Below are 27,379 nucleotides of genomic sequence, written 5' to 3' on the forward strand. Positions count from 1 at the left end.
ACAATTTATTATTTCCATTAGATGTAAGAAGTAAAGATGCACATTGCACATAATATATTTTAAATATTTACAAACAATTGGACGATCTAAGCGATGATTTGAAGGTAAAAAGACGAAGTTACACAAATATTTTTAGTTAGGTACAAACTCGAAATACTAAAGTGTGATTTAATTACATAATAATATATTGGACAACAAAAACTGTGAGATCAAAATAGTTACACACGCCAAATAAAAACTGAATTAAACTCGTTATTACCTCATATATTTTTGGCTTACAGTATGTATCTACAATAGTTAACAAATCAACATAGGCAATGAAGAAAATATATAAGTCCGAAAGAGAGTCCCGCTGTTACTGTAACTGGGTATAAAACCATATTTATTTATTACAGAACAGTAGCTATTGCATGTAGTAGGTAGGTATATCTATAAGGTTCGTAAGGTTCATATAATTTGTCACAATTTTGATAGTGGAGTAAATAATAGCACTGTTCAGATAACTTACAAGCAATAACATTAAAATCACTACCCTTTACAAAGGTAAATTACACACATAATTTAAATATGGTTTTTCAAACCACTGGTATAAATAAGTAAGTAAAATCAAGTAGACATCACAAGCGGCGTTACATCATCCGTGGACGCTTCATGAGTAAGAGTAGAAATATAAATATTTTTTAATAAATTCTTATTAAGATCTAGGTACTTACAGGATTTAGTTACCTTTAAATTAGACTACAGTACCATTTAATGGATACAAAATAATTTCCCTTTGAAATTGTATCCGAATTTAAATTCGGTCATTATACTAGGGTTATAATTTATGAAATTATGTTTACAACATCTAATAATAATAAAAATATATTAAATCAATCAGATGCAGGTTTTAAATGAGGGGTCTTTCTAATATATTAAAATATATTGATGTTTCATAATACTATAGCTATAGCATAGCTAATTCATCTACACTGATACTAGTACATAATATGCCATGTTCGAATTAGATACGGTATTACTGATTCAGCAATCTAGGTATTTGTGATAAGCAGACCCCAACTGCTTATAAAGAAGGCTTTTGCAATAGTTTGTATTAAAAATAAATAATACTTACAAGGATAATATTAGTGGAGAACATTAAAAAAATATTCAGTTTGCGTAAGTACCTATTTGGCACTCAATCACTATACATCATCGATTCATCAATATTAACAGGCAAAAGTTATAGGAGTTAGTCAACTAGTTACTGTTTTTGGTGCCAAAGATATCGATAGCATCTAGGTTATTAAGACAGATAGTCATAAAATATTAATCCTGAGAGCACAATATTAAATACATTATGGTCCAGAAGGAAGGTTATATCTTGATTGATCATCATCAAAAATAAGATCTTGTGCTTCCAGAAGTAAACCCTAGATATGACATCATCTATCGTCATATTATTATTAAAATAACTACAGTAATAACAGTGCACTGGGATATCTAAATCACATCAAAATGTATTAAAAAATAAGCAAACGCTTATTTAATTGGCAACGCAGCGAAAATTTATTGAGCAAAATATGACACAAATTTTGTACCTTTGTGATGTAGGCAAATATATTAAGTAAAACATTAACTTGTCTTGAAAATTAGAATTAATTTTACCTAGTAGGTATATAGGTACTTAAACTAATACTAAGCACACATTTAGCTAATAAACACAGAATAATATTAGTTCTATATCTCAAAAAAATGTGCCAGAAATGGTAAGAAGAATATCCGGAAAGATAAACTAATGACCCATATCAGACTATGTATAGCTTCTCTGCCATCGGTGCTCTATAGGAGATGCATGTATGGTATTGTACACACACGACTGTTATACTGCCTTATACCTAAAATACACAATACAGTTTCCATTTCCGCTGCGTTATCCGTCATTAACAACAAGTTAGGGCGACGCCCCATTTTTTATGATCGCTTCTCAACGCAAAGTAACAATGGGGCCTCACCCTTACATAAACATCGGCTTACAATCCGCCGTCACAATAACATTAAGTCTTAAGCGCCAGGTTACATCATAGCACTTTCCGGCTTTATAACATTGATCCCGTAAGGTGGGTTGTCGATATAATTTCATATATTACTACCTGTGATCCCTTCGACAGAGATGCGCGTGTCCACGACTCCAGGCCACATTTGCTGCGTGCAATAATTAAAAAATAATTTCCCTATATATTTTACTACAGTGTCTGCCAGAGAAATCGGTTCGCATTTTTAGGCGGGACAGTCCTCTGCGTAGCGGCTGATGCCATGCCGATACTGAATCCTCCATGCCGAAACAATATATAATTTATAGCTTAACTTTAAAAGCTAGTCTGTCAATATTTTTTATACAGGGTGTTAACTTAATTGCGTTGGAGCGGGAAATGGTAGATACAGCTGATGATACTGAACACGATAAAACATTAAAAAACGTATTTTATTTGCTTTAAGCTGACCAACATAAAACAGTTTTATTTAGTACATTTTAAAATTTCATAGTCACCCTATTCAGGTTTAGGCACGTTTGACAGAATGACCATGAACTTGAAAGCCAAGATCAAGGCCAAACAATTCAAAGCCAAGGTCAATAAAAAAGTATGCGTGCATCTGCACCACACTCGTGGAGCTACATCGTCAAGGTACCTACCGAGATTTTGGGTACTCAAAGTACCCAATCCATTGTAGACATTTCATTTTACTCCATAAGTATCACTTTATTGATACACAATTATCTTTTATGAATACAGAACATTTTCATTTTATGCTTCATAACATAGGTCACACGTATTCACAGCACAGCACAACATAAAACGAAATGAGGAACAAGGCTTGGTAATCAAAAGATAGAATTGTAGGTACCTTTTCCCTTTTAGGTAATACTTAATTGTAAAAAATGATTGTAAACAAGTAAACAACAATGACTGACTGACAGACTAGATCCACAGAGAAGGTAATGACTATCATAAATACTCGATGGTTATGATACGCGAGATTGTTATTATTCTACTGGTATTTAAAGTGAGGCCATACTTATTATGAGGATTTCCGTACTATTCGTCATCAAAGACGTCTCAATCGCAAGTACACAACACAAATCGAGATGAGCGAGTGTAAGTAACCAATTCGTCATTGAAGTAGACCCTGTTATCATCCTGTTATGCATTGTGGTCTTTTAACTTTAGCTGCATACAGACCGACCTAACGAACGGGTTTTGTTGACCTTCGTTGCTCAATCTGCCCCTGTATTATGTATGATAAATGTCCATCGGTGGGCGTTCGTTGGGCCGGTCTGTACGCATCTTTAGGTAATAAAAGAAAAATAAAATGTGGTGAGTATCAAGGGTGAATACTAAACGCTTACCTTATTCTGAGTAAAAAGGTTTAATTATTGTTCTGAGCTCCTAGAAAGTCATAAATTATATTCTGTACGATCTATCAAACTTTATGACAATCAGCTGTTTAATTGTTGATTAGTAAGTCATTAATCACCATGAATAATTTCATTTTTATTTAATAATTGTTATTACCTACTGTGTAATTAATTACAATCATAGTTACATCAAATAAATTATGAAAAGTGAAGTTGATAACAAATTTACAGTGTGTGTTCTTTTGCAATCGAATGTCTCATTGGTTATGTGTTTGTGTAGGGTGACCATGTTTTTGATTAAGGTAAAACTTTCCACTTTACTTTAGACTTTAAACATAAATATTCGAGATTCTGATGTTTTTTTTCTTAGAAACGTGCTTGGTTAGACTAATACTAACCCCCATTTCCCGCTCAAACGCATTCTAGTTAACACCCTGTATTGCGGCTATAATATGAACGTGAATGTCTTGTTTCATAAACCATAACCATAACAATCATAAAAACCTTAAATTTTGGTTTTGTATCAGCTTTTATGTATAGCCTCTCAAAGTTTTTTAACTGGGTTACTTCAAGTTTTCATTATGCAACATCAATACATCTTATGCGAACCGGTTTCTTCTCAGACTATAACATATCACAGTCGACAGGTGCCTACGGCTACTTGTTTAAACATGGCCATATCCATTCCGTATATTAATTGAAAGCTGCAACCAAATAAAACAGAAACATTTGAAATATAAACTTATAATAACGGCGGAACTTAAAAATAAATAATTAAATACGATATATGATTGTTATTCTGTAGTTGATATAAGAAATACTAAAATGGCCAGACCATTCAGTCCATCCATCAGTTGAATAAGTCAGTAAAGATTTTTCCAACTCAAAGAGCTAGAGACAAAGAATGCAAACCTGACTGATTGGAAAAATAAATGCAACCATGCATAAATGTTACCTTAATAATGCACAAACCTCGATAAAGAAGATCCGACAGTAACAGTAAGGATTTCAGTCCAGCAAAATAGTAAAAGTAAGTACGTTCCGTAATAGTAACATTACGAAACTCTGCACTTTTTTACCAATTGTGCGCCGAAAAAATGCTTCTCTACGAGATATTCCAATGAAGAAGTCAGACCTCCCTTAGTACAAACAACTTTAACTACTAATCAATGAACGAATATGATTGGTTCTCACCTGGGGGTCGATGGTGGAGGGCGCGGGCGACTGCTCGTCGATGCACAGGTCCGAGTCCGAGTCTGTTCGGTGCCGGGAGCTGTCCTGGAAATTTGAATAAGACCTTTTCAGTTTGGTGGTTACTAGCTGGTGCATCAAGCTACACACGTATTTGAGGAACCGCGTTTATCGGATATGACTTTAGAAAGATACCAGGGTATTGAAAAAAATACGGGGCATAGGGTGACTGTCCACCAGATCCCCTCTTCGATCTGGTGGACAGTTACAGCTACCGGAGCGGTGTGTTAGGTAAAAAATTCGCAATGAAATTAGCACACTGCTTCGCTACGTTACAAGATTTGTGAACCTCCGTTAAAGTGGCGTATCGTCAATTCGTCAACTGTCACTGTCAAATGTAAGGTGAAATTTGTTAGTTCCAAAAGTGACTACGTTGGCGCTGTTTTTTTCCATAATATGATTGTGTAGTATCGAAAATAGTATCGAATTGCCACGTTAGCCTGTGATAGGTCCTCTGGGACAGTATACTGTGTGTTTGAGTGTGTGTGTGTGTGTGTCTCACCGGCATGGTGTACTGGTGCGTGGTGGTGAGCAGCTGCGCCAGGGGCCGCATGCAGGAAGGCAGCGTGTCCGTGAGCGGCGGCCGCGCGTGCGTCAACAACGGCTTCAGGAGTCTCGAGTCAAGAGCCCCCCAGACCCGGGCTAGGCGAGCCTTTTCACTGCTAGTGTGGGCGTCGCCGGGGGTTTCCTGGAAGGGGGGAGGTTTAGTTGTTATCTGTGATGGTTGGTGGTTAAAGGAATGATTGGTGGGATGGTTTGCGGAAACTAGCTTACGTTTTCTGATAAAAGTGGCGGTTTGGGGAAAACTAGCATGAAACTTGAACTAGGACGGAAGAAACGCCAACTGTTATAGTAACGCGAAATGTAAAACTGAGCTTGGGTTAATGATGTCAAATTATACAAGTACGCTGCATGTCAGTTAGGCCTGGGTCTCCTATTTTATGCTATATGCGGCGTCCGACTTTGACGTAAACGTTTCAATCAACCTTCTACGGCCTACCTACGGCGTCTACGCGCTAACGTCGGCGTGTGAGGGAGACCGCATCAGTACATTTCTATAGTGACCATCGTGACGCGGCCTACGGCGTGACGCTGGACGCGACCTACGGCGTAAATAGGAGACCCCGGCCTTAGAAGCGCAAGATAGAATAACGGATAAAGAATTGGTTTTAAGCCCTTGAATTTACGCCATTCGGCCGCTGGTGGCAGTGAAAACGTAAGTAGGTATAACTGAGTACCATAGTACTTACTATGCATAATATAATATTTTTATCAATTTCTGTAAAGAAAATTAAATTTTACACCTCACTATCAACCTTTCTCGGTACAAAGGCAGTCGTACCACATGGTCATATCTAAGACTATAAATAAGTATCATCACATGAAGTATGTAATGCAGCTTACTTGTATAATTTGACAGTTTTTTGTGTGGTTACCGTTAGGTCGGACTTTGAAATTTAGAAGGGTAGAATGGTCATATTAGGGGTTTTGAAAGTTATCATTAGAGTGGACAGAAAGTTGGTACACTTCGTTTAGTTTTAGAAGTGCAAATAATCAATTACAATTGTATAAATTTTATCTGGAAATCTGGTCAAAAACTGAGGAAAACAATTTTTAAAACCAAACGCAGTGGTGTTTTTAAGTAAGATAAAGAAATAGGTAGTTTACATACTTCTGAATAGTAAAGTTGCCAAGGCATAATCACTTCGTTATCGCCTTTCCCCCACTTAACTACCATGCGGCCTTTCTATACATAGGAAGAAACCAAATAAACCAAAATAAGATATAAATTAAGACATGCCATATTAGAATTAGGGATTAATTAAGTAATTGTTTTAGTGATTGCATTGTTGGATACAAGTTGTGCTAATTTTTGTATTGCAAATATTAACTTAAAATAGTAAAATAAGACATGATAACCTTACTGATGTTTGTCAAACAACCTGAAAAAGGAGTGCTGCTTATTATTAATACCAAAAACAGATTCAGTCACTTGGAATCCGTAGTCAATAAAAAGTTAGCACAAAATCAAGTATAAACGCATGCACATAGAAATTTATAAAGCTGACACTTCATAATAAACCAATAGACCTACCACACATAATTAACAAAAACAAAAGAAAGATAATTATCTTTTTTCAAAATTGCATTTATGAAGTCCCAGCATTACTAATTTCCAAAGAGGTAATATCTTTGGGGTTGGGATAGGTTGCAAACTTTTTACACCAAAGATGCGGTTAGTCCATACAGTAAAGAGAGCTCATGCCGATGCCGTGAATCCTTATTCTAAGGCTGCGTCGCCATTAGGCAAACTGTTCACCGACGATTGAGTTAGCGGCGTATCGGTTTAATATGCCCTTTTATACTTTAATGTATTGTCCACAGTTGCTAGTTTTGTCTCAATCTTCGCAATTTACAGCGCGCCATTAAAAAGTACAGTTTGCCTTTGGGACGCAGCCTAAGGTTAGTCTTTATGTTAGCACAATATTTAGTGACGTCATGCCTCATGCAATGGGTGCAGTATAGATTAGTCTTACTGATGTGTGGACGCTACTGGCCGATTGCGTCCGGTCCATGTTTCGCAGCCCGAAAACTACGTCTGCCGACTGGACAACAAATACTCTTTAGTATTATTGTTTTTTTAACGAATTGGCCAGTATTGAAGCCATGATAGGGTTTTGTAATGTCAGGAAAGAAGTAGGGTTTGGAACTAATGGGGGTTTCCAGTTTTTTTTTAAATGTATGCTTACTTGCATATTTACAAGACCTTTCCCTTGTTCTTATTCTGACTACTAAATAACATAGACAAAGACAAAATAATACATTATGAACAAACTGATTAGTGAATCCATCCATCCTACTTGTATCAATCAATGTATACGACTGAAATCCTCCCATAGTTTTAGTAGGTATTTAACGCCCCAATATACAATATACATACATAAAGATATCTGTTTATCAGATCGTTTGTATATTATTATTAATAGCCCTAAAAAGCCATATGACATGAATCAAAATGAGTAATAAAACACATGTGGAACCTTTTTACCAAGTTATCCATAGGTGGCGCCACTCAAATGTGTATAAGTATTTAAAATGAATATTTTTATCCCAAAATAAAACTTTTTTTTTATGACTTAAGTTTGGAATTAATTATGACAGTTGAATCAATCCGATTTCGATATTTCCAAACGCCAGTAGATGAAATCTGAACAACTTTTTTAATACCAGTGGCGCCTCTAGCGGTCAAAATTGGCAACAAAGTTCCAGGTTCCAATGAGGTTGTGAGTGGTACATACCGAACCGCCCGTCCCGGTAGCCTGGTAGAGCTGCCCGCAATAATATAACAACCTTATTAATACATGCAACGAATGTCGCAAGGAGGTTTAATGCCAATGGTGTGCAGACTTTTTGGAACGGTGACGGTACATTCTTTTGTTTTTAAACAGCTGTCACTTTCTGCTCGTATCCGATATCAGTATAGCAGCAGTGAACTAGGATAGTGAAAAAAGCGCGGGAAACGTCGAATTGAGCGGGTGTCTTTTTTTCTAACAATTTTTGTAAACTAATTATAAACAGGATCAGGCTTGTTTTAACTTGTAAATATCGTTACATTTGTGTGTATATATTTTAATTTGTTAATTTTTATTAGTTTGCCGACATATAGGTAAGTTTTAAAGTTATTTATAGTTTGGCAAGTTATGGAGCCCCCTGACCCGGGGGGCACGGCCCCTCCGGAGGTCGGACATTTCGTAACAATAGAAAGCAGTATGGATACTGATGCCTCAGTATCCTCTATCAAAACCACTAGAAAAAGAATTAGGCCATCTCGTATGTGCAAACATTGCAATAAAAAAAGGAGAAAACATGGAAAGATCAACAGGGAACATGATTGTGCCTGCTCTCAAGCAGATGCAATTGTGGAACCCTCAACTCAATCTGCACCACAAATTGTCCCTACACCACCACAGCAAACTGATACTTCAAAAACACCCTACACCTACAACCCAGTTGGAAGGTCCACTTATAATAAAACAGATGCTGCACCTTTCATTGTGCATATTCAGAAAATCACGGAATCTGATTCGTCCAATTCGATACTACACCCCGTGTCATTTGGACGCGTGTTAAAGCAAAATAACGTTAAAAATATTATAAATGGAAGCCTTAAGAAAATTGGCCGGAACAAAGTTTCAGTGAGTTTTTCTGAATTTGAAGACGCAAATTTATTCATGGAGAACTTGGCTTTAAAAGAAAAATATAAAGTTTTTATCCCCACTTTTAATGTCACCCGCATGGGTGTCATTAAAGGAGTCCCACTTGATTGGACAGAGGAGGACATAATTAAAGATATGTCCACTCCAATAGGCTGTGGAAAAATAATAAAAATAAGAAGAATGAAACGTAAAGTTTTTAATGATGGAAAGGCATCCCATATTAACACAGGTACAGTCGTAGCAACATTTGATGGCCAAGTTCTTCCTAAAAGAATCTTCATGTGTTACTCTTCCCTCTCCGTAGAACTTTATATCTTCCCCACTGTTCAGTGCTTTAACTGTTGTCGGTTTGGGCATGTTAAGGATCAGTGCAGATCTTTACCTCGGTGCTTCAAGTGTGGCGGCAAACACTCGGGATCTACATGTTCAGCAGAGGAAGGCGACTTCCAATGCTGTTCATGTGGTGGCTCGCACTTTGCAACCAACAAGAAGTGTCCAGAATTTGAAAGACAAAGGGCGATTAAATTGTCCATGGCGCAGAGCTGCATCTCTTATGCTGAGGCCAGCAAAATTCATCCTCAAGTCACCCGATTGTTTTCTGAAGTGGTTTCATCTAAACCGATCTCCACTCCATTCATGGCTACTAATAATGATTTATCATTTGTAAATAATCCTTCATCTTCAACTTCATATAAAAAAACTGTTTATCTGAAACCGAAATCGCCTCCTACCATAGCCAAGGGTTATGATAGAAAGGCTCATAATGAAATAATTCAGGAACATGTCGAATCATCTCCGAATGGGGGTGTTATTAAACATCGTGAAAATATAACTATTTCAGAACAATCAACAGCCTCTACGATTGAGGAGTTAATTAAAATGTTAACTACATATTTAACTCAATGTAAATATAAAAACACACCGTCCAACGATGACCATACTAACATGCATAAACCTTCAACTAACAATGGCTCACCACAATCAGCAACAAATGATTCAGTGGAATTGCCAAAGTATAAGAAATAAAAAATCTGATTTAATTCATTTAATTAATAAATACAAACCATTTATATTATCATTTCAAGAGACCTGGCTTAAGCCAGGCTCTATCTTTAAAATCCCAGGCTACTCTAGTCTGAGAGAGGACAGATCTGATGGATATGGTGGTACAGCCTTATTCATCAGGCGTCCGTGTAATTATGTACATATTCCCATTCCATCCCATAGTAGTAATTTCTCCATTATTGCCGTAAAGGTTAATAACATTACCTTTGTTTCTTTGTATATACCCCTTGCTTCTTCTGATATCATCAATGAGATTGATGGTCTCCTATCTTCTATTCCTAAACCTCTTTTAATTTTAGGTGATCTTAACTGCCAACACTCCTCTTGGGGTAGCACTATTGCTTCTACTCCAACACCCTGTTCTGTAAATATTTTAGAATTAGTTGATAAGTATAACCTAGTTATATTAAATAATGGCTCAGCTACTCGTAGGACTGCTCCTGGCCAAGGCATAAGTGCCCCCGACCTATCTATCTGTTCACCCAAATTAGCAGCTGAACTACTCTGGACACCCCTTCCCTCCACTTTTGGCAGTGACCACTTTCCTATTTTAATTAAATTCACTTCAAAATTTTCATCCACACCACCCTGTAAAATAAACCCTCGTTTTAAATTTAATCTGGAAAAGGCTAATTGGAGTAATTTTCAACAGAAAGTTGACAGTAAAATAAGCGCTTTACCTAGTGTTTCATGTGGTAATGAAAACTTATGTGCTGAAGCCTTAACAAAAATTATCATAGAATCTGCTGAAGAAGTATTCCCTCTTAAAAAATCTAAAAAGGTACAGTGTCCTTCTCCACCCTGGTGGGATAGTGACTGCACTTTAGCAATAAAAGATAGGAAATTGGCTGAACTAAATTACTCTAACTGTACTACTGATGAAAATTTTAGTATACTCACAGAAACTATCACTAAAACTAAACAGTTATTTAAACAGAAAAAGTTTGCTAGTTGGCGATCTTTTTGTCTTTCCATATCCCCCCAAGTAAATCCTTCCGAAGTGTGGGCAAATATAAGAAGATTTAAATCTGCTTTCAAGGAATCCACAATTAATGCTTTTCCCCCTTCTCTGACTGAACAGTTTCTTGACAGGTTAGCTCCTCCTTCAGTTCCCCCAGAATCTTTATGTTGTAAATATTCCATTCCCCCTTCAATAGTTGACAACCAAGTAGGATTAAACTCTCCTTTTAACTTAAATGAATTGAAAGGTATTATTAAATATTGTAAAGATTCCGCACCAGGGTGTGATGGTATTCCTTATTCTTTCTTTGCTCATTTGTCTGATAATACACTATTATACTACTTGGAGATTATCAACCATGTGTTGATTTCTGGTAATGTACCTCATTTATGGAAAGTACAGACTATTATTCCTCTGCTTAAACCTCTCAAAAATCCCTCAGATCCTTCAGGCTTCAGACCAATAGCTCTTTCGTTAGTAATACTTAATATTGCAGAGCACTTAATTAAAAATAGGCTTGAATGGTTTATCGAAAGTAATAGTTTATTGCCTCAAAGTCAATATGGTTTTAGGAAAGGCAAAAGCACCATGGACTGTATTTCCCTATTAGTGACAGATATTCGTCTGTCATTTTCTGCCAATGCATCCGTTTTGGCTGCGTTCTTGGATATTACTTCCGCCTATGATAATGTTAACTTGAGTATACTACGTCGTAAACTTTTAGCTTTGAATGTACCGATTTTGTTATCCAACTTCATTATGAATATATTAACCAATAGAACTATTTTACTCGAAAATGGACAATCTACAAGCAGTAGAATTATATGTAAAGGTCTCCCTCAGGGATCGGTGCTTAGTCCATTGTTATTTAATATCTACTCGTACGATTTAGAATCATCAATTAGTAATGTAAATATTATTCAGTATGCTGATGATTTAGTTTTTTATTGCAGTAATAGGTCAATAGATGAGACGGTGACCATTTTATCGGGTGACTTGGGGAAGTTACAGATATGGTTGGATGCCAATCATTTACAGCTTTCACCTTATAAAAGCGAAATAGTATTATTTACAAGAAAGAGAATGCCTCCTCCCATAACAGTTTCATATGATAATGTCATAATTCCTGTTAAGAGTCACACTAAGTTTCTTGGTGTGATTCTTGACCGTAAATTGTCGGGTTTACCTCACATTGATTACATAGTAATGAAATGTGAGAAAGTATTAAATATGTTGCGATGTCTTTCTGGTGTATGGTGGGGTGCCCACCCCTTTTCAATGAAATTGCTTTATAATGCTATGATAAGGAGTGTTATCGATTATGGGTCTATAGTATTTGATCTTAGTAATGTCACTGGACTTAAACGTATAGATGTCATACAATCTAAGGCCCTAAGATTGGTAACAGGTGCTATGCGCTCTTCCCCTATCAGCGCCTTGCAAGTGGAGTGTGCCGAACCTCCCTTTGCCCTACGTCGGCAATACCTCTCTGATAAATTCTTATTTAGAATCCTACAATTTTCTCATCATCCCCTTATTTCCAAACTTCAATATCTTAATGAACATGTTCAGTCCTCTTCTTACTGGAGATATAAACCTATCCCATGTTTAGTAAATAGTTTCCGAAAATATAAATCTTTGTGTGCGCCCATCAATCGGTCAACCCATCTTCCAATTTTCGAATGTGATTATGAGGCCTTAGTTTCAAACTTAAATGTTATTTTAAACACTGGAGTGGGAAGTGGTGATTTTACTAACAATCATTTCTTACAAGTTCTTGAGAATGAATGGCAGGGTTATCATTATATCTACACAGATGCTTCGAAACATTCCTCTTCAGGAATAGTAGGTGTAGGAGTTTACCACTCCCAATATAACATAGTACAGAAAATCAAACTTCCTCCAGAGACATCTGTCTTTACAGGGGAATTATTTGGTATTTCGAAAGCTTTAGAGTATATTCTTATATGTAAACTTCAAAAGACAGTCATATTTACGGATTCATTAAGCTCTCTTCAGACATTAGACAGATTTCCATTTAAACTTAAATATAACTTTCCTTTAATTTTTAATATTAGAGCAGACATTCAAAAATGTTATAATCTAGGTATCTCGGTTTCATTTGCTTGGGTACCTAGTCATTGTGGCATTAGAGGGAATGAAATGGCTGATAAGTTGGCCAATGAGGCGGTTTCTTGTGGTGACACCTTTCCTTATAAAATATTCTCTCATGACTTAGATTCTTTACCAAAAACTTTTTTACAGTCTACATGGAAGGAAAAGTGGAATGCTTACATGAAAGGAGCTCACTATAAAACAATTCAAGTAGATATTCCAAATAAACCTTGGTTTCATAAGATATGTTATTCTAAAAACAAAACCTCTTCTCTTGTACGAATGAGACTGGGGCACGTTTGTACTCCAGCTCATTTATACAAGATGAATATTGTGACAACTCCTGAGTGTGAATGTGGTGCAGATTGGGCAGATTTGAACCATTTGTTCTTTTCATGTCCTCTTTTTGATCATTCTGATTTTTATAATTCTTTGATTGCCTTAAAAATTCCTCTCCCATCTTCCATTCATAGTTTATTACATATATGTAAAGTAAAGGTTTATAATATTTTAGTTGATTTTCTCAGTCAAAATAATATTGAGTTGTAAATATGTACTTATTTTTTTTTTTTTTGCCTTTTTCAATGTTTTATATTAAGTGTATTTCTTTATACCTGAACTTTCCTGATCCTATGTCCTTTCCTTTTTCCCTAACATTTCCGTGTTTCGTTTCCTTACCTTTTATTTAAAAAAAAAAAAAACACATATAGCTGTTAGTGGCAAATGCGCTAGTCGCGCGAGTCCAAAAGAAAAAAAAAAAAAAAAAAAAAAAAAAAAAAAAACTAGGATAGTTATTCTTATTGTATTCAGAAAAATAAGGTGAGGCATTCTAATATATCTAGTTCTATGCACTATAGCTAACTTTCTATATAACTTTTTGGTCTATGTATTGAAAATTCTGATATGAAAATGATAATGACATTTAGATGAAAAAGGGACAAATCACACTTGATATGACTAGATTGGCCTTTGATATACACACACACTTATGGCCGCAAGAAGCGAATGTAAACCCATTTTAGTTTTAATGTAGATAAAGAAAATTCGAAAAGCGATAATAATGATATACGAGCAAAACACACCCACGCAAAGACATTAAAGTGTGAGTCACAAAATATTAAAGAGCACTCTTTGACTTATAATAAAAATAAAACCTGAGAATTATCTAAGAGCATCTAGAATTGTATAAAAGAATAAAAGATTCGTACATGTGCAAAAAACAAGTTGTTCTACTTGTAAAGTGTGTTTTAAATATTGTGTCATTACGATTTTCCGTTGTATCTAAAATTTATATCTAAATTCACTTTGCAATGAAACAAGGGTATATATTGTCTTGGTGATGCATATAAAGACTTGATAAGTTGTATCTTCTGTAGAATATATTAAAGATCGTATTCCGAAGACTTTAGACCCTTATTCCAAGATTCAAGAGTTAAAAAGTTGCATTTTAATCTACTATATTTACACTAGCTTCGTAAAAAATACAGTATTTAATTGTACTAAAGTGATAGAGTAGGTAATCTAGTAGGTCACTTTTGGCAGGTTAGTTTAGTTTCCGTCTCGTTTACGCTATAATGTAAACAAATGCATATTTCCGCCAAGCTGTCAAAAGTGGCCTATTAAATCGACTCTACTATAGAACCTAAGGTGATTAGAGTGTAGTAAGGGTGCAGTACTTACACTTCTCACGTCGCGATATGGAAGCGCGTCAGTCTCTTCGTTTTGACTCTCTCTAAAACGTAAATAAAATATACATATATTAAAAATATGCTGTCCAGATATTCATGCAATATACCAAAGAAATATATTGTTGCTACGGCGGCGGCGGTGATTCTTATTCTCCTGATGATTATTAATTTATTTCTACGAGTAGCGCAGGGCCTCCACAGTTCGTATCCAAATGATTATGTACTGAGTTATTTCCTTTGGATTCATTACCGATATCGTTGACAATGGTTGCTATCCTGCGCCGGATTTTAATCCAACAAATTACTCTCTCTAACTTAATATATCTTACCCAGTAGGTATGCGCAAGTAAGCCAGCGCATGCGATGCTGCACCCCCCTGCAGTATCACAGTCAGGATCACAATGAGCGACGTGCTGGTCAGCATGGCTTGTCGAGCTTCTGATACCGTGTTGCGTATGGCTAGAGCGAACGACATCGCGCCGCGGAGACCTGGGGATGAGGGAGTGAATGTAGGGACAGTGGCATCTATTCGTGACGATGACGTGAAAATATAGAGTTAAACAGAGCTTTAAGTCATGTTGTGTAGATGGTGAAAGTGATGTTATATTACATGGAATGTGCTTATCACAGGCATTTAATAAACAAACAGGGCTATTAGGGCAATTCAAACAGGAAATTGAAGTACCATCGAGGTAATCCAATTTCAAAACAATTTGTAGTGATTACGTAGGCTTCAAATGGTTCTAAATTTTAAGTTAAACCTATTATAAGGCAGAGTAAGTTCAAATATTTCATTGGTTTTGGACCTTAAGGCGATTTCATATAAAGTTTAAAATATGATGGTCATATATACCTAAAACCGATAGTGCGTAATAGAAAATACATATGTGCAATAGAGATATCACTAACCTGAGAAGAACAGCATATGTTGGAAGTTCATCGGTATCGGTGGTTTCCTGCCGAGGTTCAGCAGGAACGAGAGCGGGTAGATGTTGACGGCGCGACCGAGCAGTGACGTCACCTGCGGGACTGGGGCTAAGGAAATCATCAACTGCTGGAAATAACATCTCTTATTCTTCTAGAATGTAGGTACTTAATCAAAATAGACAGATAGATGGAATGATGTCATATACATTATAAGGCCCTTCTTACATAGATAAGGTGTTCTTTATTATGATTAATTATGTTCTTCTTAGCGTAAAACAACCACTAGAACGCGTCCAGGGTTTGTCACCGTGGTGAAGGAATTAGCAAGTCAGAATAGCGTCATTCCCTGACTGCCCCGGGCAGCGTATACAAAGTACACTTGATGCGTCATTCGGGTAAGCCTCTTTCATACAATAGGATACCCCAATCATGTTTAAATTAACTTTCAAAAGGATACAAATCCAGCAATAATGAACCACGGATCGAAATGATGCTTCGGGAACGTGAACATCGACACCCCGATGTACGTAAAGATGAAGTTTTCAGCCAAAAAGTTGAGTAGTTCGAACAGCTGTTTGGTCCTGTTGCGCGAGTCTGAAGACAGGTTGTTGTAGGTGTAGTGCGCTTGGCAGATCCCGCAGAATAACACGGCTACCACTCCTGGTGAAGAATAGAGAAAATATGGGGTTTAGTATGTTGGGTTATGTATGGGTGACTACGGGGTTGTGGTAAATGACGAATGCAGGATTTCTTGAGGCCAAACTATTTACTGAGATTATACACATAGTAAATTAGTAACCAATTACATTTTCAGTGTGTGAGCTAAGTGACGGGCGCGAGACGACTAGCGTCTGCGCATTGTTCGCTACTGGAAGTTACTAGAAAGCTGACATTGCAAAACGTGACTATAACATGTGTCGCTACATCACTTCCCCCGTTTTTCAAAATTTTTGTCAAAAATTTTCAAGTACAATACGTAATACCTATGTTACAAAAGCCTCTCTTACGGAGCTTTAAACTTGAAACATACAATATCAAACAAAACAGAAATCACAAAATTACATTTCAATACTGATACAAAATTAACAAATCAAACTTATAAATCTCACACAATAACCACTCGGTATAACTACGTAGCACTTTGTTCACTCGCGACGCGCTTATCACATTCCGCTGACCGTGCAAGATGAACGCGGCTACCTCGGTTCTGCGAATCCGACCTCGTGTGTGATTGAACCATGTGAATTTCCGATCTAAATAGCTTCTCTCGTTGCACCTCTCGTCCACCCTGGCGGGAACTTCTATGAGGACCCTCGAGTGAGCCTCCGCGTGGGTGACCAGTCCACTATGCTCCAGCTCGGCAGCCTCGCAGCGAGGAAACCGCCCAAACTCGCTAACTTCAGAAGCGCCGATTACCGCCCGTTGACCTGCCGTCGTGGACGCGCAATCGCACCTTCTATGTGTTCCGCTCGTCCAGGTGCTGACTTGAGATGCTTCGATACGCTAATTTCTTCTTCGTTGCGTAACCAAAATGTCTGAAGGGGTGATGCACTTCCAGTAGATGATTTTCTTGATGTTTGCGCCTGTTACCCCATGGCCCTGCTGGGGGAGCCGTCTCGTCCACGCCGTTCCATGCTGCGCCGCGTCATCGCCGTCCTGACTCCATAATTTCTTCCGAAGGTTGCGTGTCCAGTTTGTCGGAGGTCACCAATTTAGGATTACATGTGGGTGACTACGGGGTTGTGGTAAATGACGAATGCAGGATTTCTTGAGGCCAAACTATTTACTGAGATTATACACATAGTAAATTAGTAACCAATTACATTTTCAGTGTGTGAGCTAAGTGACGGGCGCGAGACGACTAGCGTCTGCGCATTGTTCGCTACTGGAAGTTACTAGAAAGCTGACATTGCAAAACGTGACTATAACATGTGTCGCTACAAGTATGTGCTTTTGGAAAAGTATAGCGCTCTCATATAAAGAAAAAATATGAAAATGGCGGACAAAATTTAGCTATCTCGTTGTAACTCACTGTAATCGTAGGCCCGTTACGTATATAACGGCCACTACTATTTTCATTTAGTTTCTTGATCTGCGCGTCTTATTCACGCTTTTTTCACACCCTCCATTTCAATCTGGTTTCATTATCTACGTGCGTCGTACTATTAAAAATACGAGGGTGAGGTAGTTTCTTCTTCTTCATTCCCGCTACTCCTAGGAGTCTGGGGCCCATAGGTAGATACGTGACTACAAAACCGAATATTCGTCATACCGGTGAGCTCGATGACCTCTGCGAGCAGGAAGGCGGCGTACGACGTGAGCACGAACAGCGCCGACTCCAGCAGCGGCCAGTCGCGCACTCGCGTGAACTTGGTCATGTGAGCGAGGTTCAGGAATATTATTATAATTTAAAAAATAAGTAAGCATAATTGGGTTGGTTAAAATAGTAACACCTTCTCCAAAGTGTAACAAATTCACTTCTCTAACATCAAGATAGTTTGAGCCAAACGCCAGATAATCGCGCATAAACATACACACTTATAGGTCAAAATGAGAACCACCTTTTTTAATCCGGTTAAAAAGGGCGACCAAGGGTCGGGGATTCCTGGTCAGATAAGTATATTTTTTTTCGGTTCTTGTACTTTTTCCTTCTTAATTGGAAGCTTGTTTTCGATTAATAATAGGTAGTTTGAAATATGTAAAGGATATCAATGCAGTCAAACAGCCGATGAAAGCGCCGACAAGCAAGGAAAGGCTGAAGATCCCGATGAAATCCCCAATGGCTCCGAGAAAAGCGGTTATTTCGAACCCACCATCATTCGAATACCTCTTCTCATAGTTCTGTATAGCACTGTAATGGGAATACAACATGTTAATATTAAGATTATCTGTTAATCGATATAGGTGATAATGATAACTGGAGTTATCAGAAAAGCTCATTTAACATGCAAGTAGGTATTATAGTGCAGTGTTGGAACAGGAATTAACTCTAGAAATATTACAAACGGAGGATAGATAGGATAATACGACTACATAATATTAATTAATAGGGCATTGAGTCTCGCAATATTTTTCACATAAAATAAATTTAATAATTATATCGTACATTGTATTTTATATCATACAAGGAAACTTGTAATATTTTGTAATTAGACTGACTCACCCGCTGAGTACCAGGGCAACAGCGTCGTTGAGGACACTCTCGCCGAATATCATAGCATAGAGATTCACATCCACCTGAAAATTACAAGATGAACAATATAAATGTTAAGAATTATTGAGAAAAATCTACTATACTCGAGGTATTTATTTAGCAAACAAACCAGCAATATTTAAGTTTGCAAATTTTTTACAAATTTTGATAGAAATTGGTAACACAGTACAGGTGCTGATTCCCTGCATTAACATACTTATGGGCTACTTTTTAGCACCTTAAAACATTTCCCATGGGACATTAAGGGCCAAATTCACGGGTTGCATAGAAATCTAAGTTTTATTAAACTACGATTTCATTAATCACGATTGCCGGTTTCGTCTAACTGCGTTTAGAGTAACCTGAAATTCATCGGTGCTATTTTAATCTCGTTTACGTCACCGGTGTTTCAGCTACAGACGAGCCAGCAACACTGAAATGCGTTTAGTTATTGCGTCGCGCCGTACATACTTTATGCGTATTTTGATTTCGAGCAATGGAGTAACAAAACGTTTTGACACATTATAAAACCAAAAAAATTATATATGTCGTTGTCTGTCAGTCATTCCAAACTAATTTGAGCTAAACTTGCTTTTATTCTTTTTCAATTCTACAGCCTTTTTATTTCTAATAACAACATAATATAATAATCTGACGACGCCGCATATTTTCGCTGAAGGTTATGTCGAAACGAAAGAGAGACCCGACCTTTGTTTTTTCCGAGAAGATGGTGTTAGTAGATCTGGTGGAAAGTCATTATTCCATAGTGGAATCGAAGAAGACAGACGCCTACAGCGTCCGTGAAAAAGCCGCAGAATGGGCGAAAATAGCGGAAGCATTCAACTCCAGCTCTGCTGTGTACCACAGGGAGTGGACAGTCCTGAAGAACTGCTGGGAAAATTTAAAGAAAAAAGCAAAAAATGTAATGACTCTAGTAAACCAGAACCACATCAAAACAGGCATGTTAAACTATTGTTTTAATTAACCTATAGTATTATAGTATAAGTATTTTTTTTTTTAACTTTGTTTATTTAATATATATAAATCATTACATAATATTATACATAACCATGCGCTGAAACCAACAGTTTTTATTAGCAACAATTTTTAAATAAATATTACATGTTATATTACAGGTGGCGGTCCACATGTAAAGATTGAAGATGATCCCATAATAGATCGCGTGGTAGGCATAATCAAACCACAAGTACAAGGCTTTGTAAATATTTTTGATTCTGATGGATCTGAAGTACTTGCGTCACATCCAAGCCAGTCACAGGAATCACATGTGGCTATGGCTTCACCAAGCTCATCGTTAGAAGAAGATAATTTAGCTGCTTCTTCTTCGTTAGCCACACGTTATCCGTTGCAGGATGTAAGCCTCCTCCATACAGGTTCAACAAATCAGAAAATCAATTGGACTCATTATACTACTAAAATGATTCGAAACAAAAAGAATCCTGCTCTCAGGCTCAGTTTAGAACAAAATTCAAACCATGATAATGATGAGCTGTCACTTACAGTACCATTAACTCCTAACCCATTGGCGTCACCCCCACCAGTTATCGTAACTCCAGCAAGGCCTAGTACCAGTACACAGGCTACAAGCCGCAGGCGACCAGTTTTGAAACTTTCGCAAACTGAGTCGCTTGCTAAGCAGCGCATCCAAACGCTGCTAAACGCTAATGAGCAAGCTAAAGAGCAGCATGAGGCAACCATGAGAATTTTAAAAATTCAAGAAGAGCAAGAGATGTATAAGTTGGAGCAGGAAAAGCTGCGCGTAGAATTGCTCAAGGCAGAGTTGGCAAACAAATTAAAAAACATGGATTGATGTGTGTTGATATTGCCTTGATCCAATAAAATATCCCAAGAGGCTGGTAGTGTAAGATCAGGATCGTCAGGAGGAGTGGCTTCCCCATTACGTCTTGCAATATTGTGTAGCACAGCTGTGGCTATTATTATAGGAAAAGATTTTTTTAATGAAACACCTAATCCTATAGCCATTGATGGGAAACGTCTTTTCCACACTCCAAACAATCTTTCAATTGAATTTCTTGTCCGAATCTGAGACTCATTGTACAAGTTTTCTGCTACTGTGTTGCATTGGTCTAACGGAGTCATCATGTAACTCTTACATGCATATCCAGAATCCCCTACAAGCACAGCATTACCATAGATTCCTTGTTCAAACTTGGCTCTTTGGCAACAGTTATTAAAAATATGGGAATCATGTGTACTGCCTGGCCATCTGGCAACCAGATCTGTGAATTCCAAATTAGTATTACAAATGCCTTGCACGTTCAGTGAAAATTACCCTTTTCTGTTACGGAAAAGTTCTGGATTTTCTCCTCCTAAAATGAATTAGCAGACGTTATTTAAAACATAATGGTAACATGTAAAATAAGTATCTAATGACAATCTGAAAGTAAATACCTACCAGGCGAATTCATGAATTTGATATGGAACCAATAACAAATGGAAATTTAGCTTTTTTGTGAAATTCTGTTTGAGTTCTCAATATATCATTTTGTGTCTCAGGAAAATATATATGATGTGGTCTTAGTGCAGCTATTGCACTACTGACTCTGTGCACGATTCTATGTGCAGTAGATGTACTGAATCCACATAAATCAGCGGCAGTACTTTGATAACATCCAGTAGCATAAAATCGCAGAGCACATAACAACTGATTGATAGGTGATACACTGTGATTTCTGAAATGAACGAAATATTTGTAATAAACAATCAATGGAATCTCTCAAGAAGCCGTAAATACGCTACAACTGTATTGGTTATGTTTGGGAAGGTCTTACATGTCTGAATTAAACTCAAGCTTATCTTCAATTGACTCCAGTACAGTCAAAACTGTTGGCTTCTTTATACGAAACCTTACGGCAAAGTCTTTGTCGTCAAGAGAGTCGAATTGCTCTTCTCTCTCACGTATCCACCTAGGTCTACGGCTTCCCTCGTCTTCAAAGGCTAATTCCAATGCTCTCCACATAATAAAAGTTATAATTCGCACTTTCTTTTAAAAAATAAACTTTTTCATTGTTATCAGACTGAAGTTAGTTTATGACGTTTGACAATGACAGCTTTCTATAACTGCGTTTAGCAACGCTAACTGGCCAATTTATAGCAGTTAAGAGCTGTAACTGCGTTTTGCTCTAACCTAGTTTAATATTGGTCGGTGAAAATCGAAATAAGCGTATAAGCTCGTTTAGAGCATAAACTGCGTTTTCGATCCTTCTAACCACGTTTAATTAATTCCGTGAATGTGGCCCTAAGACTTAGCGAAGCTACAGAACAGCATTTAGAATCACAGTTTCACATTGACACATACCTTCAACTGCGAGAATATAGCCAACACAGTCAGCGGGTCAGTCGGTGAGATCAAAGCTCCGAAGTACAGGGTGTCCAAGAATGTGAAGCTCGAGGCGAGTGTAGCTGGCATGAGCTGCACGCAGCCGTACATGAGGGCCCCTATCACGAGTGCCGAGAGAGCCGTGCCCACCATGGCAAACGTGAGAATAGCCCCCAGGTTGCGGAAGAAGTATTTCTGCGAAAGGAGGTTGTGTTTAGTCTATGTAATAAATGTGGAATGAATCTAGATAGGATGTATCCATGGTTGATTTTATTGCTCCAGTTTTGTGTACTTATAGCTGAATTTTGTAATAATTTAGAGATGCGGGTTCGATCCCAGCGCTGACACGTACCAATGAGTTCGTTGGAATTTAAGTACAATGTATACCATCGCTCCATGAAGAAAAACATCGTGAGGAAACCTGCACATCTAGATTCTAGTGCATGCAACCTATCACGTAAGTACAAATGTACAGCGAAAAGCTGTTTGTAAAGTAAAATGCACTGAATTTGCAGGGTCCTACTATTGGAACATCCTAATTCTTAATATAATTGAGTACTTTTTATATGTTTTATCGATGCAGTCCATAGGCACATGTTTTAGCTGTATCTGCCTACATGGCATAAATACATAATTTAACAAATAAATAGACACCTCTACAAATAAGTCACAAAACTATCAGCTAAGCCAACACATAGGGCCATAAAATGTGTCACATGAGTTTGATTTAAATAATGATGTCTGAGACATATTATCTTTATTACCTTAAAGTATATTTCTAACTATTTCATTCAAACACACTCAGGCATGTTAATAAAGTGTCTTATCAGTCATGCTTGGCTTGAATGTAGTTTTATGTTTTCAAATTAGTAAACTTCTTGATAACTAAGCCAAAAAGAACAATTACTGTGTAAGAATGGAACATTTGCTCTACTTTCACTGAAAAGTTGAAAACATTGTGTTTTGCATACTGTGTGTTTTGTCTCCAACTGTTTCTCTTTAAGTTGTTTTTTTTAACAGGAACTCCACCTAGGGCTCTAAATTATTTATTAATAATTGTTTATAATACTACTTTTTGTATTTTTTGACATGGACATAAACAACTTAGGTCTTTCACTGTGTGTTACTGAGTCTTTGGTAACTTTAAAACTATATTATAGTGCCACAAACTTATCTGTTCCGGTGAGAGCGAACTAAATTGGTCCATACCTCATTACTTACTGTACTAATGAATTTCATATTGACATAGATTATATGGACCAATTTAGTTCGCTCTCACCGGAACAGATAAGTTTGTGGCACTATACTATAGTACAGATAGGTATCTGCCATAGAACAGTCCGGTCGTTAGTGAGCTTGTACACCCCACCCTGGATGACAGATGTCAGTTTTAAGCCCTCACATTGAAACATGGAAGTAATAATACAACAGGAATGCGCACTGCACCGAAAAAACGAGCCGACAGAGATAGTCAGCACGGAGCCCTCCATCTCTTTCTATTTTTGGTGACCATAATTTTAGGTAATTCATGAGACATCACTTCTAATCTATCATGTCGCGAATAGGTGTCGATGGTCTCAAAGTCACCTATTATTCGAATAATTCGATTGCAATGTAGGTATAGTGCCACAAACTTATCTGTTCCGGTGACAGCTCACGTAAATGTGTAATATTTCTTCATTCTATAAGATTTTAAGTTTGCCAGTAGTGGTAATTCGCTCTTGTGGTTTTAATTAACCCATCTAATCTATATTAATATATAATTAGTAAATAATGAGATATGGATCAATTTAGTTCGCTCTCACCGGAACAGATAAGTTTGTGGCACTGTAAGTAAATACAAATCATTGTTATTATCACAGTATAAATATAGTAAATTTTTGCTAAAAACAAAATTTGAATATTTAAAAATTGAAATTGTATTTTCTATGATGCTAATTGAATTAGGTAAGTTGATGCTACCTACGATACCTCTCAAGGTTTTCCATGTAGTTCAATGCCAACAATACTCAATACAGTGTTAAAGACTAATTAAAACTGTCATTAAGTTTTACTGTAATTTTAATATTTTAAAAGGCATCCACAAAGGTGTAGTGGTTAGTGACCCTGACATAATATGCCGAATGTTCCCGGTACAATTCCCTGCCGGGGCAGATTTGTTTAAATGATAAGGCTCTGAATAGTTTGAGATCAGATGCCGTGTATGAGATGTCCCCACATATTTCATATTACCTACATTATATCAACAGATGTAGTATACTCACTCGCTTCAAACAGTAGCCAGCATGAAAGATAATGGGAGGCAGAATTATGTTGAAGAATATTTCAGGATCAAATGTTGCTTTCAGGTCAATTTCATTTTGTTCCACATTCACGATTTCTCCTCTAAAGCTATAGGCATAGGTTTTGTTTGGTAACGGAGCCTCTGAAAAATAAACAAGATGAACTAGTATATTATTGGATAAAAAAAAACTAGTATTTAAATACATGATAATATTTTTTTTATATTCCTGTTATTCCTTTGGAGAGGCTTATGTCCAGCAGTGGATGATTATTGGTTGATGATAATGATTAATTTAATGTTTGAATATAAAGTTAATGTTTACCTCCGGATGAAATCTGTATTTTGTCAGGAAAATGAAAGCGCAGCATATCTGGAGGGACGGATAGATTGTAGGATGTGTCCGGGGCTGGATGTGCATCGATGTACGTGAGCTGATTGGTATTCCCAGCATAGCGAATTATGCAGCCAACTATTAGCCCTGAAACAGAAGTTTAAGAATGAATTCAAACATTTTATTTACTAACACCAATTAACACCAGTAGGTAGTAGTTGAGGATTGAGTGGAAGAGATGGCATTTAGGCGATAAGTCTGCCTATGAAGCTAGTTAATCTTTTTTTATTGTACCCTATATAGTGTTTAAATAAATTACTTTAATAGTAGCGTAGGTATATATTATAGTACCATTGCAACTTTATGCAACCCTTATACAATAAATGTAGAAACAGTTCACCTATAACTGTTATGACTCTTATGAGCTATGTCTTACCGTATATAACCGCTAATCCCGTTTCGTGAAGCCAAGCAACTCGGCGGTGCTTGAACACCCATATCGTGAGCACCGTCAGCGTCAGCAAACAAGTGTAGATCAATAGATTTAAGCTGTCGATGCGGTGCAGGAGCGTCGCCTTCGCATCGAGAGCGATGTCGGCCCCTGAAGCGCGGCATAATACAACAAAACTGAGCAAAAACACGAAGGTAACAGAACCCGGAAAACGACTCATGATTTCTTCGTTAATTTCCACAATAATACGTCACATTTAAAACTCTTCACCCGGTCAACCACTATCTTACGCGTGAAACAATGACATGCTATTTCAAATTACGGAAACCATATTTTCGTTTCCTTTTGAATTTATTTTTATCGAATGTTACAGAAGAACAATGACAGAAAAACAGAGATCGAAGATGTACGCAGCTGAGTCTGACTGACAGCTAAAGCGTTATATGACCAAATTAAATACGTTATTTGTTTATATTCAACACTCTTCAGCTTATAGTGTACTTTCGAGGAGTAAAAGAAATAAATGAATAAAATGAGAAACGTTTATATTCGGTCGCCTAATATATTCGGTTGACAGAACAGTTGATGAAGTTGCCAGCATACAAATATGATTATTATTCCACTGAAGCTGTTCAGGCAATATTAACAAACCTTCATTTAATTTACTTCTATGCTTTTGCTACAAAAAGTAGCAATTTTAATGTAGGTATATGTTTGATATCTACTTAACTATAAAGGGTATGAGATTAAAAAAAACATAAAACGTACATTTTGAAAGATGATTTAATTTATGGATATATTCAAATATTATTTCTATTTTAAGCACAAGTTTTGATCGCACATATCCAATGTTGCCAAATCAAATAATAAGATCAGATTTAGCGGGAAAATTTAAACTTTATTGTAGTTGGGTTTGTTTTGTTTCTGTATTTTATATATTTTGTTTTGCCAATTAAACTTTTCTCAATTCGTTTGTTTCGTTTAATCCACGTGCGTAATTAATTTACCTACGTACAGTGCCACAAACTTATCTATTCCGGTGAGAGCTCACATAAATGTGTAATATTTCTTCATTCTATAAGATTTTAAGTTTTCCCGTAGTGGTAATTCGCTCTTGCGGTGTTAATAAACCCACCTAATCTTTAACAATATGTACATTTCATTAGTAAGCCATGAGATATGGATCAATTTAGTTCGTTCTCACCGGAACAGATAAGTTTGCCGCACTGTAACGTAATGATACGGATATAACTAGGACCTCCGAATAAATGGAGAATTCGAATAGATGGAACTTCTACTTAGCGTACATTCGATTTTTGGTCAGTGACAAACATTAGAACTACTATCGAGTACTCTTTAAATGACTGTGTATTTTAACCTATGTACCTTTGTAATGTGTATTTTGTATCTGTTTATTTTGCCATAAATTAAGTACCTAGTTATATAGTTATTAAAGTAAAGATGTAAAAAATATTCTAATTACCTATAATATATATTTGCATGTACTTACAGTGTATGGTTAAACCCAGCTAAATTTATCATAATCATCATCATCAGCCTATAGCAGTCCACTGCTGGACGTAGGCCAAAGCAAAGCACGCCACTGGATGCGATCTTTAGCTTTCCGCATCCAATCATAACCAGTCACCTTTCGTAAGTCGTCACCCCATCTAGCCGGAGGGCGTCCGACATTTATATTAATAATAAATACATCGGTAAGTATCCTATCAATATTTAATTTATATTACTTAATACCATACTTCATACCTACCTAATAGGTACTACCCATTTATTTTATAATAATAATAATGAGTCCTTACTCGTCCGGCCGTCCATTAATCACATGAGGTCGTTTTTCTCATTTTTTGACCCCCCCCTCCCCCCTGGTGATATTTGGTGAGGTTTGGGACCAACCCCCCCTCCCCCCCCCCTGGATCACGTGTATTTTTTTGGAAGTCTATGTAAAGGCAATTTTTGACTAGAAAAAAATAGGTCATACTACAAATCGTTAAAATTTTTGCGCCGTCCAAAATATCGGTTCAGAAATACCTAATTTTTGACAAAAAATTAATACACGTGATGTCTAACGAGACGAACCCCCCCTCCCCCCTCGTGATGTTTCGTGAGGTTTTCAGTAC

The 27,379-nt window shown here is 36.9% G+C and overlaps 2 protein-coding genes across 8 annotated transcripts; one reads left to right on the top strand and one right to left on the bottom strand.

Moving 5' to 3' along the window:
• Positions 1 to 1,507: 1,507 nt before the first annotated feature.
• On the bottom strand, positions 1,508 to 25,682 carry LOC105385545 (sodium/hydrogen exchanger 6). Of its 7 annotated transcripts, none has more exons than XM_048633477.1 (16): positions 25,227 to 25,682; positions 24,782 to 24,937; positions 24,440 to 24,600; positions 22,155 to 22,370; positions 18,785 to 18,858; positions 18,331 to 18,472; positions 17,894 to 17,999; positions 16,079 to 16,281; positions 15,604 to 15,715; positions 15,024 to 15,183; positions 14,687 to 14,738; positions 7,948 to 7,977; positions 6,321 to 6,395; positions 5,151 to 5,336; positions 4,592 to 4,675; positions 1,508 to 2,184 (listed from the first exon to the last, which is right to left on the bottom strand). In XM_048633477.1, the coding sequence occupies exons 1-16, from the start codon at positions 25,459 to 25,461 to the stop codon at positions 2,119 to 2,121; spliced, it is 2,058 nt and encodes a 685-aa protein (XP_048489434.1). In that variant the 5' UTR covers positions 25,462 to 25,682; the 3' UTR covers positions 1,508 to 2,118. The 7 variants fall into 7 exon arrangements, with proteins under 7 accessions (XP_048489434.1, XP_048489435.1, XP_048489438.1 ...); XM_048633478.1 differs by lacking the exon at positions 6,321 to 6,395 and adding an exon at positions 7,186 to 7,254; XM_048633479.1 differs by lacking the exon at positions 1,508 to 2,184 and adding an exon at positions 3,917 to 4,101 and having other exon boundaries at positions 25,227 to 25,681.
• On the top strand, positions 19,157 to 21,271 carry LOC125491453 (myb/SANT-like DNA-binding domain-containing protein 3). Its single transcript, XM_048633484.1, has 2 exons — positions 19,157 to 19,773; positions 19,951 to 21,271. The coding sequence occupies exons 1-2, from the start codon at positions 19,497 to 19,499 to the stop codon at positions 20,643 to 20,645; spliced, it is 972 nt and encodes a 323-aa protein (XP_048489441.1). The 5' UTR covers positions 19,157 to 19,496; the 3' UTR covers positions 20,646 to 21,271.
• Positions 25,683 to 27,379: the final 1,697 nt, after the last annotated feature.

Source organism: Plutella xylostella, chromosome 5 (genome assembly GCF_932276165.1).
Source record: "Plutella xylostella chromosome 5, ilPluXylo3.1, whole genome shotgun sequence".
Lineage (NCBI taxonomy): Eukaryota > Metazoa > Arthropoda > Insecta > Lepidoptera > Plutellidae > Plutella > Plutella xylostella.

What these genes read in the sequence shown, in the direction of transcription:
- LOC125491453 (XM_048633484.1), top strand. Translation starts at nt 19,497, where the DNA reads ATGTCGAAACGAAAGAGAGACCCGACCTTTGTTTTTTCCGAGAAGATG. An exon ending in CCAGAACCACATCAAAACAG is followed by an intron (nt 19,774 to 19,950) that starts GCATGTTAAACT and finishes GTTATATTACAG; the next exon opens with GTGGCGGTCCACATGTAAAG.
- LOC105385545 (XM_048633477.1), bottom strand. Translation starts at nt 25,461, where the DNA reads ATGAGTCGTTTTCCGGGTTCTGTTACCTTCGTGTTTTTGCTCAGTTTT. An exon ending in GGGATTAGCGGTTATATACG is followed by an intron (nt 24,938 to 25,226) that starts GTAAGACATAGC and finishes CTTCTGTTTCAG; the next exon opens with GGCTAATAGTTGGCTGCATA. An exon ending in GGTTCATTATTGCTGGATTT is followed by an intron (nt 15,716 to 16,078) that starts GTATCCTTTTGA and finishes CCAGTCCCGCAG; the next exon opens with GTGACGTCACTGCTCGGTCG.